Raw genomic sequence first — 17,386 nt, forward strand, 5'->3', positions numbered from 1 at the left:
AAAAACAGCTGTTTAATATTTTTTTCAAAAAACATGATACATATTTTTTCTGGAAAGTTCAAAAGAACTGCATTTATTGGAAATAAAAAATATTTTTTATTTGCTTTTGATCAATTTAATGCATACCTTATTTAAAATAAAAATCTTGACCCCAAACATTTGAATGGTAGTGTAAATATCACTAACAATATCATGTTTCTTTTCCATAAATGTTTACTTGATGACAAGTTACAATTATTATATTATATATATATAAAAACACACACACACACACACACGTTTGTTTTTGTGAATTGTGGGGACTTTCCATAGACTTCTATAGTTTTTATACTGACTAACTAAACGATATTGTCTATCCCCTAACCCAACCCTAACCCTAAACATAGCCCTCACAGAAAACATGTTTGCATCATTACACTTTCAGATAAACACCGCAGGCCGGTCCCCACAATGTCAAAAATTTCAGGTTTTACAATCCTTGTGGGGACATCTGGTCCCCACAATGTAGCAAAAACAAGTACACACACACACACACACACACACACACACACACACACACACACTCCAAAATTTTGAATAGTATAGTGTATAATGTTTTTTTATTTCAAAAGCTTTTTATTTCACATAAAGGCTGATCTCTGGGGGGAAAAAAGACTCTACTGCTTTAAATATTGATAATAAAAATAATAAAAATGTTTCTTGAACAGCAAATCAACATATTAGAATGATTTCTGAAGGATCATGTGACACTGAAGACTGGAGTAATGATGCTGAAAATTTTGCTTTGATCACAGGAATAAATTACATTTTAAAACATATTTAAATAGAAAACAGTTATTTGAAATAGTAATAGTTTTTGCTGTATTTTGGATCAAATAAATTCAGGTTTGGTGAGCAGAAGAGACATCTTTAAAAAAAAAAACATTAAAAATCCTACTGTTTAAAAACTTTTGACTGCTAGTGTACATGTTTGAAAGTTCTACCTAAAATTGTTTGTCAACTGACGAAGGTTTTACCTGCATGGCAGACACATCCTGCTCTGTCTGAAAGGGGTGTGACTCTGCAAGTGTCATTAGCTTTTGTGCGCTCCAGCCCTCCACCTCTCCAGCCAATAGTAGGAGTTTCTCCCAAAGAGAAAAGCCAGCTTGAAGGTTGTCCAGATGACAGTCTGTCTTCTCAGTGACCTGAAATAGCAGGTTAATGCCAATACTGTACATAACTGAAAGAGTGTAAGAGTATTTATATCATACTACAGCATTACTGAGGGAACATACATCAAGCCAGCGGTCCATAAGGGTGTCAGCCTCACTCTCAAATGGAGCTTCTGCACAGTCTGGGATCCTTCTCATCAGAGACTGGAGCTGTCGACACACAGCTCTGAACTCCTCCACCCCGTCCCCAAGACCACTGAGATCTGACTTTAAACTGGTCACCTGAACACACACACAACATAAATAGTCATGCAGTTGTATGCATACAAAATACAAAATTACAAAATATTACAAAATATCAATGTGCAGTTAATACTAAAGATGATCTAAAATGAAGTGGTTAATACTGCCATCTGCAGTCCACCAAGAAAGGAAGCACAAGATCTTTGTACCTTACTGATCAGGAGCTGTAGGTTGTCTTTGCCCATGTATGAGGCCTGATCACCAATAGTCTGCTCTGCTTTCTGTAAAGTGCTGCCTAAGCGATTTCGGCAGCTCTGGAACTTCTTCAGTAGTTCGCTTAGAGAGACACACTGCTCACGACTGAAATAGAAGCATGAAACCAATGTGTCCATTTAGCAATAAGTACAGAAAAATGGCATTTCACAAAGAGGTTTCATGTGTTTCTCATCACCTCTCTGCGACTGCTCCGTGTGCGTTTTCCCATTGCATCTGCAGCTCGCTGATGCCTGTGTCTGAGGTGTTTGTCTGTGCACAAGTACTTCTCAGATCCTGAATTTCTGAGCGTAGTGCAACCAGTTTGCTTTCAGTGTCTGTCAGGAAGCGTAACCTGAGAAAGAGAGAGACACTAGTGAGACAGATGCATATTGTCATTAATGTAATCAATTTAGAGACAAAATTCTTAGAAGTCATTCCACACGTTTTTTTAAACTGAATCTGAAATGGATTAAATTCAGGCATTAAGCAAAGGCGAAAGCACTAATGCATCAATCACAAAATTATTTCGATTTATATTATCTACATATATATCTATTTATACTGTAGCGAAAGTTTATTTTATACTGTACATTACAACTTGTTTCATTATTTTAGTATGAATTAAAATTAAAATTAAATTAAATTAAATTAAATATGCTTTGGAAATATTGGATGCAAAACAGGAAATGCAGCCCTATTTTTTAAACCGTATTTTAATTTACATTGCAGATAACAACTGTTATTTTAATTAACATAGCACTAATTTAAAAAAAAACAAAAAACAACAACTGCAATATACAATATAAAATAAATTAAATGATTTCTAAAGCACATTTAAGTTATTGTATGCAAAATAAGAGGAAAAAGAAGCAATCCTGTTTTATTATAGATTTTTTAATTGTATATTTAAATTATTATTTTAATACATATTACTAGAATTTTTTATTTAATCTTGAAAATAACAATTGTTATTTTTAATTAACAACAACATCTTGTTTTAATAAATTAAATTATATAAAAAGGTACTAATAATGTTAATTAATAAAAAAACAACAACTGCAATATACAAAAAAAAAATTAAACAATTTCTAAAGCACATTTAATCTGCTGTATGCAAAACAAGTGGAAAAATAAGTAATCTTGTTGTATATTTTTTTGTATATTGCAATTGCTATTTTATTATTTTATATGCTAATTTAACCTTGACAAATAAACAAATAAATAAAACAAAAAAAACAGAAGCAAAGTCTGCTCACCTGTGCTGTAGTGCAGGAAGTGTGGGCTCCTTCAGCCCATGTTTTTCGAGTGCCGTCAGCACCTCCCTCAGGGCGACCTGCAGGCCCATCCTCTTCCTACCGACCGCTCTGTCCCTCTGTTCTCCCTCCACTCTTCCTTTCCCTCCTCTGTCAGATTGCTTCAGCCCTACAGCTAGTTTGGCCTCAACCTCTTCGGTACGCAAAGCCAGAGCTGACACCATCTCATTACAGCTGCCTGCTTTATCATCCAGAGTTATTCTCATACCAGCATCATCCAGTAATCGGTCTAGCTGAACCGATTCTTCCCTGGCCTGCTGAAGGCTGTGCCGGATGGAGACTAAACTGCGATCTGACGTGCTGTGAGCTCCACTGAGGTCGGCACTCACCTGCTGGAGATGGGATAGGAGTTTCACAAGGCCTACCAGGGCCGATTCACTCTTTCTCAGACATTGTCTTTGCTGCTCCAGGCATTTTGTGCGGTCATGGAGAGTTTGGGGAAGCAGGGGAAGATGAGCTTGGAGCTCAATGTGACTCAGATCAGCAGCGTCGCTAACAGAACCTCCACTATTAAGCAGAACCAGCTCTTTCTCGATACGTTCATCTAGACGCTAAATAAAAAACAAAGAGATCAGTTTGAACATGCACATCAGTCCATGTAAAGACATTATGCAAATATTCTAATGTATGCTTTGTCAGCTGTCCGATTAGCTGATTGTGAGCTGTGAAAAACTACAAGTCTTTGGTGGCTAATGTACCTTTAGGTCTTCATGTAGATTTCTGGGATCAGCAATGGACAAGTTTCTAATATTCAGAGGTTTCTGACTGATCTGTTTGATCTGATCAGAAATCAGTCTGATCTGACTGTCCGCGGACTCCAGCAGCTCTACCGCAGTTTCAAGGGACTTTACCCTAAGCAATATACAAAACAACATTACAATTGTGCCACTTGCACACTTATGCCTAATAGTAGCTCTGCTCCAAAATCTAGCAAGCTCCTTTGCAACATGGTCATAAGCGACAACTTTATAAGTGACAGATTTGGACATGTTTGGCCTCTCAGTATTTGTGTGCACATTTATCTTTATATACATCCAAGTGTAATTTGTGTCATTGCGCATTTTTCCTTATCCACAGAGTTCGTCTTAGTACATTCTGGATTGCTTAAATGTGTCTCACCTTGCCTGAATGCACATCTGTTGCTCCCTCCACTGTTGAATGAGCTGAGCTTTCTCCTGCTCCATGTTACAGCCATCTTCCATGTGCTGAGAGCTCTGGGAATCTTGAAGCTCAAACTCACACCACAGAGCCTCTGTCTGGTCCTTAAGTGCCTAAAAGAGTAAATAGCTATTTGTATACAAAATGCACCCTAAATGCAAGAAAGTGGTGAAGGAGACTAACCAGGAGGTGCTGGAGTTGACTCCTCAGTGAGTCAGCAGAGATACTGGCATTGCCGCCAGGGCTGATGGGAAACTCTGATCCCAGCTGCTGACTGTTGTTAAGCAGTTGCTGCTGGAAGACTGACCGAACAGCACTGTAGCTGAAAGCAAATAAAACATATGCATATAATAAAAGATATACATAAAGTGCTCATAAAAAGTACTTTTTACATTTTAATTAAAAAAAATAAAAAATCAATACGATTTAAATGTTTTTTTTTTATTTCATAAAGAAATCATTACAAGCATTTTTAAAAAAAGTGGCAGCATATAAGTTGCATACAGATAGGTCCTAAAATTGATTTTAAGAAAGTCATTTATATCATTAGTATTGGCAAAGTAGGGAAATGTAAACATTTCTCAAAGATAACTTGTATCAAAACGGTTTACCTGCTCTGAGCTTCCTCTGCGGAATCCTTCTCTTCCTGTGCTAAACAGGGGTGGATGACGGTCCTCTCTGGTATCTGTTTTATCTCCACGATGTTGGTCTGTACAACAGCCTATGAGAGAACGACCACAGCGTCATTACAAGAAGGGGTCAAACGACCCCAGAACAAGCGAATACACTCTTCAGGCGAATACACTAGCCAATCTCAGCAGATTAACTCCTCTGAGCTGTCCATGTGCTTAAGAAGGTCAACGACATCCAATCAGAGCTGAGAAGTTCTCATAAGGTTTATCTCCGTGTTTGGCTACAAGCAAACTTGACCATGCCAAGAAAACGTGCCATGTTAACACCAGGCAGATAAAGGGCTCACAGATGCTCAAGTACCTGCTAGTGTACAGTCATGCTGGTGTAAGAGACTAAGTAAGTATAATAAAAGTTACTATTAAAAATAAAATAAAATACTACATTGATCAAAAAAGAGCTAAAACATTAACGCTTCACAAATACAGACATGCAGCACGTGATCACGTGTACCTGTGAGTGGACGTGGCTTAGGTCATCAAGCAGTACAGTCTTTCCCAGCAGGACACTATCCTTGACTGCTCCCACCCTGCTGTGAACACACGTGCACATGTTTACTTAGGTATGTAAATGACATACAGTACCACAGACATTTACAGTATATAAAGTTAGCTATAATTTCTACATATACTAAACCTAACATATAAACTGTTTATGTACTTTAAATAAACACATAAATTTAAACATAAGATTCCACCTCAATCAATTTTTTTCTTCTATTATATGTGTATTAACTGTCACTTTTAATCCATTTAAAGGGATAGTTCACCCAAAAATTAAAATTCTGTCATTAATTACTCAAAGACTAACAGGGAAGAGAAGAAATCAAATAGTTTTTTTTTTTTTTTTTTTTTGTGCACAAAAAGTATTCTTGTATTAAGGTTGAACCACTGATGGACTATTTTAACGATGTCCTTACTACCTGTCTCGGCCTTGAATGAGTCAGTTGCATTGCCGTCTATGGAGGGTCAGAAAGCCCTTGCATTTTATCAAAAATATCTGTGTTCCGAAGATGAACGAATGTCTTACGGGTTTGGAATAACATGAAGCTGAGAAATTAATGACAGAATTTTCATTTTTGGATGAACTATCCTTTCAAGCTCACTAAGACTGCACTGATCAAAAAAATACAGTAAAACAGTGATATTGTGAAGTATTGTTACAATTTAAAATAACATTTCTAATTTATTCTTCAGTGTCTCATGATCCTACAGAAATCATTCTAATATGCTCATTTGGTGCTCAATGAAAATGATTGTCAATAATGAAAAAGTTGTACTAAAAACAATTTATTTGAAATATATTTTTATACAAAAATAGCATTAAAATTGTCATATGCATTTCTTTTCATTTGTATTTCTAAAACATCAGAACAGATATTATTAATATAATACAAGACAGGGCTGCACGATAAATCGCATGCAACTGTCATGAGCATCTAGTCAGTAAAGCCGGTTCTGCGATTCGTAGTAAATCTCCATCATTTGCGTTCAGCTGGAGCGGCAATCAATACACAGAGGTGTTTATCACTGACAAGCTATGCAAAATTGTGTTCATAATTGAATGCAATTCATCTGCGCTTATGAACATTATATTGCGTAGCTTGTCAGTAATCCACGGCTCTGTGTATTGATTGAATGCACGTGATGGAGATTTAGTACTAGTCACAGAACCGGCTTTACTGTCTAGATGCGCATGACAATTGCATGCAATTTATCACGCAGCCCTAATATAAGAGGTATTTTCACCATTATATATCCCCACAATTTCCATTCCATTTCTTACGTACCCATCCTGGCATGGTGTCAGGTCACTTGTGGAGTCTGTGTGGTGTTGAGCGCTCTCCACTCTCTTTGCATCTGTTCTCAGATGGGTGGTTCTGAGAAGAACACTCTCTGTGGCCTGCAGACTCTCTGTAATTCTTCTCAAGGCTTCCAGATGCACTGAACGCTCAGCTGCTGTCGCACATACCTGAGGTTTAAACCCAAAACAAATTAACTGCAAACTCTCGCCAATAATTATACAATGACATGTATTTTTATCTATATAGATCAAACTATAAAATTTGACTATTACAAAAAATATTTTTAAAAAATTGAATACAATCGTGGTTTGGGGAAGCTCATCAATATTTACACAAATCAGAGTTAATATTAGTCAGAAAAATCTTTTTGTCCTCTTTGTGGTGCATAAGTAATGGCCATTTAGAAAGGAAAAATCCCATTGCAGGTAATGAGGCTTGCTAACTAGATGTGACAAGAGAGAAATGCTGATTATACAGCTGAAAGGAAAACAAGTAACCGTCTATATCAACCTGTCAAAACATGCATGCAGTCAATAAATGATCCCAGTTAAAAAAAAAAAAAAAAAAAAAAAAAAAAACTTTAGAAGATTTAACCATTATAAAATGATAAAACTAAGCTTTAAATAAAAACTACTAAATAAGGTAACTTTCAGAGACTTACAGGAATAAACTCAATAAAATAGTAGAGCATTCATGTAGTGGGTAAGTGTTACAGGTACAGAGCAAAGAAAAGACTAATGTGGATTTAATGCAATTATGTTCACATGCAGAGGCATGTAGACTAAGGAATGTGTTAGCTTCACACACAAACACAATTACACTGACTAGATAACAGGACAGGGTGTTATCTATAGTGGATCCATTAAAAGATGCTGTGATTTAATCCTTAATGCTGGGACAAGGTAACAAAGACCATGGTGGCATTGGTCTATCTAGACTGCTGGTTGATCTACCTAGGATCAGAATATAGCAATGATTAACAAAAAAATCTAAAGAGTAATAGACCAGACACATGCATTGTATCACATCGCAGTATGCATGCATTTTTTTTTTTTTAAACCTGTGTGCAAACATATTCATGCATAATTAAAGATTTAATAATAATAATAACTGTCCATACATGCCCACATGTTTTAAAGGTGCAGTGTGTACATTTGAAAGGCATCTAGCAGTGAGGTTGCGAATTGCACATAGAGAAGCTACGGTGGACAAAGATGTCATTGTATGAGACAGCAGAGAGTAGCCAGTGGTAAATTAAGGAATCATATTTACTTAATTATTCAGTAAACTGATAAAAAGCTGTTTAGGGCTACTGTAGAAACATGCCGGTGCAATGTACATAGCTGTTTATGTACATAGAAATTGCTCATTCTAAGGTAATAAAAACATGCATGTATGTATGTAAGGTCTTTATGGACCTCTGAAAACATTGTTGTGTATATTATATTGCATTTCTGCCAATAGATCCTCCAATAGATCCCCCGATGTATTCTACCACGTTGACAGGAAGGGACCCACAATGTTAAAAGGATAGATAGTTCACCCAAAAATGAAAATTCTGTTATTAATTACTTTCCCCTCATGTCGTTCCGAACCCATAATACCTTCGTTCATCTTCAGAACACAAATTAAGATATTTTTGTTGAAACCTGAGAGCTTTCTGACCCTGCATAGACAGCAACGCAACTGACACGTTCAAGGCCCAGAAAGGTAGTAAGGACATCAATAAAACAGTCCATGTGACATCAGTGGTTCAACCATAATGTTATAAAGCTACAAGAATATTTTTTGTGTGCAAAGACTCTAGGGCTGCCCCCTAAAGTCGACTAACCATTAGTCAACAAGAAATTTTAGTCGACCAAGCCTCTTAATTTGTGTTCCTTAGCTGCAGAAAAAAAATAATTTTTTATGCCATTTATGTGCATACAGATAAAAATAATACATCTTTTGAATCTGTAAAGACTCTACATTTATTTGTGTGCACTCATAACAAAACATTGCGGTTTTATAAAATAATTCAAGCAAACAGGATGAGCTTTCTGTCATCTCGGTCTCAATGAACTTGAGAGTGAAACTCAGAAACTATGTGTATACTTGCCTTATAGACATGGAAAAATATATCTATAGAGAGTGTAATGTCTACTTTCAAATGAAGCAGTTCAAATAGAAAACAAATATTCTCAGATTATGTCTATTAATATAGAATTTTATTTGTCCTGTTGTTGTGTTTTAATGTGTTTTCTAAGAGTGTGAAACTTTGTTGTTGTTTGAAAGGCTATTTGTGTGATGATGCTCTTATGGCATATTTATATGTGTTTGTTGGATTAACTGTATGTTATTTTTTCCTGCCCAGGGACTACAGATGAAATTTAGCTTGTAGCTAATTCTGGTAAGGCTGAGGGCCATGCACTGTCCCTGTTAAATAAACAAATAAACAAATAAATAAATAAATAAATAAATAAATAAATAAATGTAATCAATATGAAACGTGCATACAGGTACATCACTACTGTGGAGATGACGAGTCAGTGTCACTGACTTCATCTCTGCAGTCTCCTTGCTGTTTTTCCCTGACACATTCATAATTATTATATCAGCCAGTGCGCTGTGTCAAGCTTTTTTTGCATGTGCTTAAGCACTTATTAGACTAAGTAAGCAATTTTAGGCTCACTGTTATGATTTATATGGTTTACTAATACACGTGTGACTAATAGTCAACTAATGCTTCAAAAGAATGACTTCTAGTCAACCAGAAAAATCTTTAGTTGAGGGCAGCCTTAAAAGGCTCTCATGAACACCCTTTGGATTTCATGAATGAAGTTCTACCGGATGGAACAACTTGAGGATGAGTAATTAATGACAAAATTTTCATTTTTGGGTGAACTATTCCTTTAATCAAATGTGCCTATAAAACATTTCAGGAAAACAAATGGCGTGTAAATATGAGCAAACCAATCAGATCAATCCAGTTCTGACAGGCTTGCATTTACACTATTGTACAGCTACAAGGGCCATGATCTCTCTTACCTCCCATTGGGCTCTGACTGAATGAGAAAGGAGGTCCATGTCTTTGAGCTGGGCATCAGAGCAGAAATCCCCCATCCCCTTCACAGCTTCTAGAAACGTCTCCAACACCACAGGCCTGAGAAGACGTGACACCGCCTAGAGAACAAAAAGATATCAGCAAACATTAACAGCTTGTGTGTATGAGTTTCAACCAAACATGCAATTTTTAAACCAGTATTTGATTGCAAATAATTGCTGGACTGAAAACTCAACACATTTTTAAATGGCCTCACCTGTTTTTTCTTGGCTTGTTTTTTAGATTTGTCTCTGGTACTGATCACAGTGATAACATCCTGTATGTGTTCCTGCAGGTGCTGTTTGGCTTTATCCAGTCTGCTCCTGGCCAAAGCCTGAGCTCTGGCATACACCTCATTCTGTACTGGGACATGGGGAACACCTTGAGCCACTGATGGCTGTGGAAAGCTGTGACTTCTAGATAGAACGCTTTGTCTTTGGTGCAGGGTCGTCACAGAGGTTTGAGGTTGCCATTTTGGTGGTGAAACAATGTGCTGTTCGATTGGTGTTCTTTGCTGAGTCTCTGTTACCAGTGTTTGCAAAGTGCTTGGGCAGGTTGCAAGTGAGTCTACAGGCAGAGTTTGTGATGGCTCATGGGGCTGAGGAAGACTGTGACTTTTGGCCAAAACCTTTTGTCTTTGGTGGGGGGTTGCCAAGGAGGTTTGAGGTTGCCATTTTGGTGGTGAACCAAGATGCTGCTCAACTGGCATTCTGAGTTGAGTCACAGTAACCGACGTAAGCAACGTGCTTGGGCTGGATATAGTTGAAGATAGTGACTGCAGAGGGTTTGATTGTATATTGCCACTGATCTGGCTTGAGTCTACAGAGATAACATGAACATCTGATGGTCCAAAGCTTCTGGCTTCACCTGAGTCTACAGAAATAACCTGGAAAGAGTCTAATGGTCTAAATTCACTGGTTTGGCTTGAGACAACCTGTAGCTCAGATGGTCTAAAGTCACTAGTTTGATTTGGGTCTACAGAGATAACCTGTAAAGTGTCTAAGGGTCCAAAGCCACTCCTTTGGCTTAAGTTTGCTGAGGCAGCTTGAAGGTCTGATGGTCCAAAGCTGCTGGTTTGGCTCGAGTCTACAGAGATCAGCTGAACTTCAGTCTGAGGTTTCATTTGAATCTTCCTGCCAACAACAGTTGACAGCAAAGGCTGTTTGAGCTCTGCATGCTGTACTTGGCATACAGCTTTTCTTTGGTCTTTTGGAGATTTATCATGAACCTGGGGCTTTACGCCTCTGGTGGCTTCCAATTGTGACTGCACCTGAGAAGAACGAAGTTCTTGGGTTTGAGGTTCTGTTAGGCTCTCTAGAGAAAGTTCACCGCTTTGGAAAAACATCTGATGGTGTTGAATGATTCTAGTTTGGGATTCAGGCTGAGAATGTGCCTGCACAAAAACCTTGGAAGCAGGCTCCGCACCATCAGGCTGTCCTTCACGCTTCACTCCATGAGAACTGAGCATCTCAGTAACCTCCTGAGAGACATACAGAAGGGTGTGAGAAGTTACAACATCAAGATTTTAAACATTATTAGCCAATGCTGGTCTGCAATGAAATTCACCTGACAGTGCGAGACAGTCCGTTTCAGTCGGTCTTGTATGGCTAATGTGCTGAGGTAAGGCAGGGAGGAGTTCTTTTGCATTGATGTCACAAGCATCTGCAGGTCTTCACTTTCTGTCACCACCTGTCCTTCCAACTGTAGACCTCTGGAGAACAGGCTCTGCAATTGGAATCAAAAGAGGCAAGATTGTGAAAGCACTGTTTTAATCAACCAAATTAATTCAAGAACTTAATTTCTTAGTTGCTCTGCTCACTTTGGCCCTGGGATGTGGCCCCCGTTGGCCTCTAAGTTTCCTTTCTTTTAGGTGTTGGCAGAACTCTTGGGCTTCTGTGCCCCAGTTTTCAAGCTCAGCCAGCCTGCCCTCGAGCAGAGATGCCGGTTTCTGGAGTCTCTCACACACCTGATCCACCCGGGTCAAAGTCTCAAATGTCTGCCAAGGAAAATGTCCATAGATTTGTTCAGTTCCTAGTTAAATCAATTATTTTGTTGGTTGACACTCCAACATAGTAGAAACAGGATTATAGGATTGCAACGATAAATCAATGCATCACAAATCGAGAAATGATTCTGGATTCTCTCTCAAATGGATTCCAAGCTTAGTTTTTAACAGCAGATGATACTGCATGCTTTAGAAACAGCCGTACTCTGTTTGCTTCCAATTCCTTACACACACTTGAACCTAAAATAATCATTCACAAAAGTTCAAAAAGGTTGAAGCGAATTACAACGGTGTTCACAGTGGGTTCACCGTTAAAAACTACATTAGAGTGCCATCTACTGTTAAAAACTAAGCTCAGAATCGATTCCAGATTTTGTGAAAATACAAATTTGACGGATAGCATACATTAATTTTGTCAGTTTATTCATTAAATTTCTTTAGACTTTGCGATTAAATTGTTTTTGTGAATTCTTTTTGCCACGATAACTGTTCAGTAAAAACATCAAATAAAAAACATTTCAAATAAATGGATATACACTACCAGTCAAAAGTTTTTGAACACTAAGGTTTATTTGTTTATATGTATTTTTAAAGAAGTCTCTTCTGCTCACCAAGCCTGCATTTATTTGATCCAAAATACAGCAAAAGCAGTAATATTGTGAAATATTTTTACTATTTAAAATAACTGCTTTCTATCTGAATATATTTTAAAATCTAATTTATTCCTGTGATCAAAGCTAAATTTTCAGCATCATGACTCCAGTCTTTAGTGTCACATGGTCCTTCAGAAATCATTCTAGTATGCTGATTTCATGTTCAAGAAACTAGAAATTAATACTTTTATTTAGCAAGGATGCTAAATAAGGGATGATGAAGAAATTTATAATGTCACAAAAGATTTCTTCTGAACTTTCTAGTCATTAAATAAATCTGAAAAAAAATATAAAATATATTTGCTTTATTTTTGATCAAATAAATGCAGGCTTGTTGAGCAGAAGATACTTTAAAAAAAAAAAAAAAAAAACAAAAACAAAACATTACGAATCTTACTGTTCAAAAACTTTTGACTGGTAGTGTATATAAATATGACACAATTGGAAAGAGTCTTGTTTTTTTTTTTTTTTTTTTTTTTGGGTGAACAGTCTCTCAAATCTACAATACATATGTTTAATCTAAAAGGAATATTGCCTGACCTCTGGAAGAGTTTGTCTGAGTTTCTGAAGAGTTTCCTCTTTGCAGTCTGGAGATGGAGACAAAGAGTTCAGATCGAACTCTGACATCTTCTTAATTATACCCTGAGTAAATTTAAAAAAAAAAAAAAAGACAAGCATAAATGACCTTGAAAGAAACACAAAGAGAGTGGGACAGACAAAACAACAAAGAAACATCTGCTATAACAGTACAAACAGTATGAAGCACTACAGCTATGACAGACAGATAAGTATACCTTAAGTTTCTTTCTGTAAATACGTATAGGTCCAGATGACACCTCAACTGTCTCTCTAAGCACCCAGCTGGCTTCCTGCATCAGGGACTGAGCAGCTTGGACACCTGGGACTCCAGAGACGGGCTGAGGGGCCACTGCCTAAAAACACGCAACAGAATATACTCTTTATTGTTAAACATTTTTTTAAATCAACAATCGCAATCTTTTCAAGGGTGTAGAATGTTAAAAGACAAAGAATAAAAGGCAATCACATGCTTTGATGACAATAAGCACAGATGATGAAACAGAATGCACCTGCGGTTTTGAAACACAATGGGCCAAAGTACTAGCCTGTCAGTGCATTACTCAAAGAAAGTAAAAAATAGTGGTAAAGATCCACCAACAAGTTATGCAGCTTACAGAGAGAATCAGAAAAAGGATGGGTCTTGGCAGGTTAAAGCCAAACTCTTTATTCAATCCAGCAGAACGAGTTTAAATTGAAAAATAACCAGGAAACTCTTTGCCACACCTACTTGTGAATGAACTGAGCACATTCACCAGCTACGAATACTTCTTTCCAGCTATACTTTGCATAATTTCTGTCCTTGACAATGACATTTACAGTATTTAGCTTTTTCCATGAATACTTTCTATTACCAGTACAAGAATATTTTTTTCTCATACTCAGATTACATTCTGAAAATGGTGGTTTAACATGAAAAATATTACATTTGGCATTAAATGTATTAGTCCTAGATACACAGATGGTAGAATTTGGATACACTTTATTTTAAGGTGTCCTTGTTACAGTATAATTACACATTTAAGTACTGAGTAATATGAATTATCTGCATGTACTTGCTATATGGTTATAGTTAGGGTTAGGGTTTGGTTTAGAGTTACTTGCATGTAATAATGCATACATAATTAATTGTTATTATAACAGTAAGGACATGTGTAACAAGGACACCTTATAATAAAGTGTTACCAAAAATTTCAACTGAAAATTTTTGTCAGCATTTAAATTATGAGATATTGCTTGTGCTTTTGTTTTGAATTGCCCAGATTATCATTCAAACTGACTTGAAAGTTAGTAGAAATAGCTTGATTTCTTCAACACAGACAGCAATGCTGAAAAGTAGAGTGCTTTGTCTTCACAAACTCACAAACTTGGTCCTTTTTATGAAGTCAGCCCAATGCATGTTCAGTTTGTGGAGCTCTTCAGTCAGAGATTGGCTGGTGGAGGCATCGCTTATCTCAATGAGAAAGTTTCCCGCCTCGTTCAGCTGGGCTTGACGTGATCTCCACTCATTCAGGCTGGAGGAAAAATGCTTGCTCTGTATTATGAAAGAGATCACAAGAGAAATGACAAATGGACCACTGAAAAAAGCAACCACATACAAACATCATGCCCTAACCTAAGAGATCACCCTTCTGACATAAATTTACCAATTATCTCTACAAAGACAAATACCACTAGCTTTGATATTGCGGTATCCAACTAAATGACATTCATACTTTTTAAGTGCTAAGGTATTCACTATTCTGGCTGTTGTATACTTTGAATCCTGTTTTTTAAAGGATTAGATTACTTCCAGAATAAAAATTTCCTGATAATTTACTCACTCCTATGTCATCCAAGATGTTCATGTCTTTCTTCAGTCAAAAGGAAATTAAGGTTTTTGAGGAAAACTTTCCATTTTCTCCATATAGGATGGGAACCAATGGGTTGTCCCATCCAAATTGCAGTTTCAGTACAGCTTCAGGGGGCTCTACCTGATCCCAGCTGAGGAATAGGGGTCTTATTTAGCAAAACGATCTGTCATTCTCTAAAAAAAAATTAAATTTATATACTCTTAACCACAACTGTTCGTCTTGCACTAGCTCAACCTCACACATTAAGCAACCATACGTGTTTTTTTTTAAGGCAGAAATACAGACACTTTAACAAAGCGAACGTGCAACGAAAGTCAAACGCACTTTACAAAAAAAGCTAAAACAACGCTGTTGGACAATTCTGAAGTTGAAGGAGAAAATGAGATTCTCATTTCTCGCCCTAACCTACATTTTTGAACCAAAGTACACAGACGAAGAACTAACCATGCATGACATTTCCAACATGATTACGATAATGCCTGAAGTCGCTCATGTGCATCGCAGAGCTAGTGCAAGATGAGCATTTGTGGTTAAAAATACATAAATTTTTATTTTTTAGAAAATGACCTAACGTTTTTCTAGCCAAGACCATTATTCCTCGGCTGGAATTGTGTAGAGCCCTTTGAAGCTGCATTGAAACTACAATTTGGATGTTCAACCTGTTGGGTCCCATTAAAGTGCACTATATGGAGAAAACCCTGTAATGTTTTCCTCAAAAACGTTAATTTTTTTTGGACTGAAGAAAGAAAGACATGAACATCTTGAATGACATGGGGAGAGTAAATTATCAGGAAATGTTTATTTTCTGGAAGTGAACTGTTCCTTTAATGGCAAACATATTGCAGTACCTCTTGTCCCTGCACCTTTGATTGTTCCTCTTGCCCCAACCAGACTTGTAATAGATACAGGCAGTCTTTGTAGGACTCCCATGCAGTCAGCACACGCTCCATAGTGGATCTTACTGCTTCTGCAGCTTCTGTAGTGATTTCCGTCTCAGTATCAGCCTCCTTTACCTGCCTGTTCACCACAGGTGAGTCCTCTGCTAAAAAAGAAACAGAGGAGAGAGGATAAATCAGATATGAATTACAGGAAGAGGCACTAACTTTCATAAAAACCTTATATAAGTAAACTTACCCAAAGCTGCTTTCTTGGTATAACTGACTGCTGTGTCCTTCAGCTTGTGAAGAGCTTCCTTTAACATCCACAGCAGGCCTTGCTTGTCAACAGTGTCCTAAATTGCCCATAAACATTGTTTACAATTTAAGCTTGTGCACTGCGTTAAAACATATTTTAATTTGTGTTCCGAAGATGAACAAAGGTCTTACAGCTTTGGAATGACATGAGTAATTAATGACAGAATTTTCATTCTTGGGTGAACTATCACTTTAAACGGCAATGGCAAATTAGCCATCAGGCTAATTAATGACTGTTCTATAGGGCCACATACATGCCAATCCTGTAGCAGAGAGCGCACAGACTCCTGGGAGCCGTAAGGTCCTCTCCACAAGCTCAGCTTAGACTTCAGACATCCCAGCAGGTTATAAACATGATGCATGTGCTCTCTGTATTGTAGCTTGATGCCGTGGTACTTGGCTGTGACTCTGGCACTGGTGAAGCTGTCAAAAAGAATGAGGAACATCAGCAAGGAACCTGGATATCTTAAAAAGAACAATGAGAAACTGAAGGATGGTCCTGCTGAAAAGACCATCTTAGACCAGTGCTGGTTTGATGCTGATCTAGCATTTGCTGTTGTAAACGCTACAGATGCTGGTCTTTTCAGCAGGAAGCACTGATTTTGTTTTCTAACCGTCTCTTGATCTCCTCCAGCTTCTCGACTGGCACTAAAAGACAGCCATCTTCATCTGTGTTTCGGTAGTGATTAAGGGTGTTCAAGTGCTGGCTTAAGTCTTCAACCAAGACCTCAAGAAACAAGAAGAGCAAACAAAAATAAACACATAATTTAGAAATACACAATAAAGCATGATGATACCTGTCTGCATACTGACCTCTAGATGCTCTTGCTTGTGCCTGGCGTCTCTGGCAGCAAGTGCATGATCTTCAGTGCTCCCGCTGTCTTCAGATAGGACAGCCTCCATATGCTGGAGCCACCGGCCCAGTGTGTTCAAAGGGGTGGGCAAACCAACATCAAGCTCTGTTCTGTATTCTTGTAACTGGGAAGTAGTAAGTGTACAAAATAATGTAAGACTTTTTTTGCCATTTAATTATTTGAATATCACTTATATTAATTATACTAATAAATATTTCTTCCTGTTAGTTCAGTATGAACAAAATTAGTTCACTTCCAGAACAAAAATTTACAGATAATGTACTCACCCCCATGTCATCCAAGATGTTCATGTCTTTCTTTCTTCAGTCGCAAAGAAATTATGTTTCTTGATGAAAACATTTCAGGATTTCTCTTCATATAGTGGACTTCAATTGTGGCCGCGAGTTTTTTAAAAAAACTGATCATTTATATACCTTTTAACCTGTGTTTTCAGGTTCAATACAGTTAGGGTATGTCGCAAAAAACTCCCATCTCATTTTCATTTTTCAAAATTGTCCTACATCACTGCAGAAATACTAAGCCAGTGTTTACAAAG

General features: G+C 37.3%; 1 protein-coding gene across 4 annotated transcripts in view; it reads right to left on the reverse strand.

The window, feature by feature from the left end:
• Window positions 1-17,386, reverse strand: part of LOC127182642 (nesprin-2) — a 121,248-nt gene that overhangs the window by 84,222 nt on the left and 19,640 nt on the right. For all 4 annotated transcript variants that reach the window (XM_051138041.1, XM_051138040.1, XM_051138039.1 and 1 more), the window contains 23 exons: window positions 16,790-16,954; window positions 16,591-16,703; window positions 16,231-16,399; window positions 15,918-16,014; window positions 15,632-15,825; window positions 14,294-14,464; window positions 13,149-13,286; window positions 12,895-12,996; window positions 11,516-11,692; window positions 11,263-11,421; window positions 9,914-11,176; window positions 9,642-9,776; window positions 6,600-6,781; window positions 5,264-5,342; window positions 4,732-4,841; window positions 4,304-4,442; window positions 4,082-4,233; window positions 3,661-3,814; window positions 2,906-3,513; window positions 1,846-2,001; window positions 1,604-1,754; window positions 1,275-1,433; window positions 1,017-1,184 (listed from right to left, as the gene is read on the reverse strand). In XM_051138041.1, the coding sequence (XP_050993998.1) occupies window positions 1,017-1,184; window positions 1,275-1,433; window positions 1,604-1,754; window positions 1,846-2,001; window positions 2,906-3,513; window positions 3,661-3,814; window positions 4,082-4,233; window positions 4,304-4,442; window positions 4,732-4,841; window positions 5,264-5,342; window positions 6,600-6,781; window positions 9,642-9,776; window positions 9,914-11,176; window positions 11,263-11,421; window positions 11,516-11,692; window positions 12,895-12,996; window positions 13,149-13,286; window positions 14,294-14,464; window positions 15,632-15,825; window positions 15,918-16,014; window positions 16,231-16,399; window positions 16,591-16,703; window positions 16,790-16,954 (4,941 nt within the window). The remainder of the gene's footprint in view (window positions 1-1,016; window positions 1,185-1,274; window positions 1,434-1,603; window positions 1,755-1,845; window positions 2,002-2,905; window positions 3,514-3,660; window positions 3,815-4,081; window positions 4,234-4,303; window positions 4,443-4,731; window positions 4,842-5,263; window positions 5,343-6,599; window positions 6,782-9,641; window positions 9,777-9,913; window positions 11,177-11,262; window positions 11,422-11,515; window positions 11,693-12,894; window positions 12,997-13,148; window positions 13,287-14,293; window positions 14,465-15,631; window positions 15,826-15,917; window positions 16,015-16,230; window positions 16,400-16,590; window positions 16,704-16,789; window positions 16,955-17,386) is intronic.

Source organism: Labeo rohita, chromosome 20 (assembly GCF_022985175.1).
Source record: "Labeo rohita strain BAU-BD-2019 chromosome 20, IGBB_LRoh.1.0, whole genome shotgun sequence".
Lineage (NCBI taxonomy): Eukaryota > Metazoa > Chordata > Actinopteri > Cypriniformes > Cyprinidae > Labeo > Labeo rohita.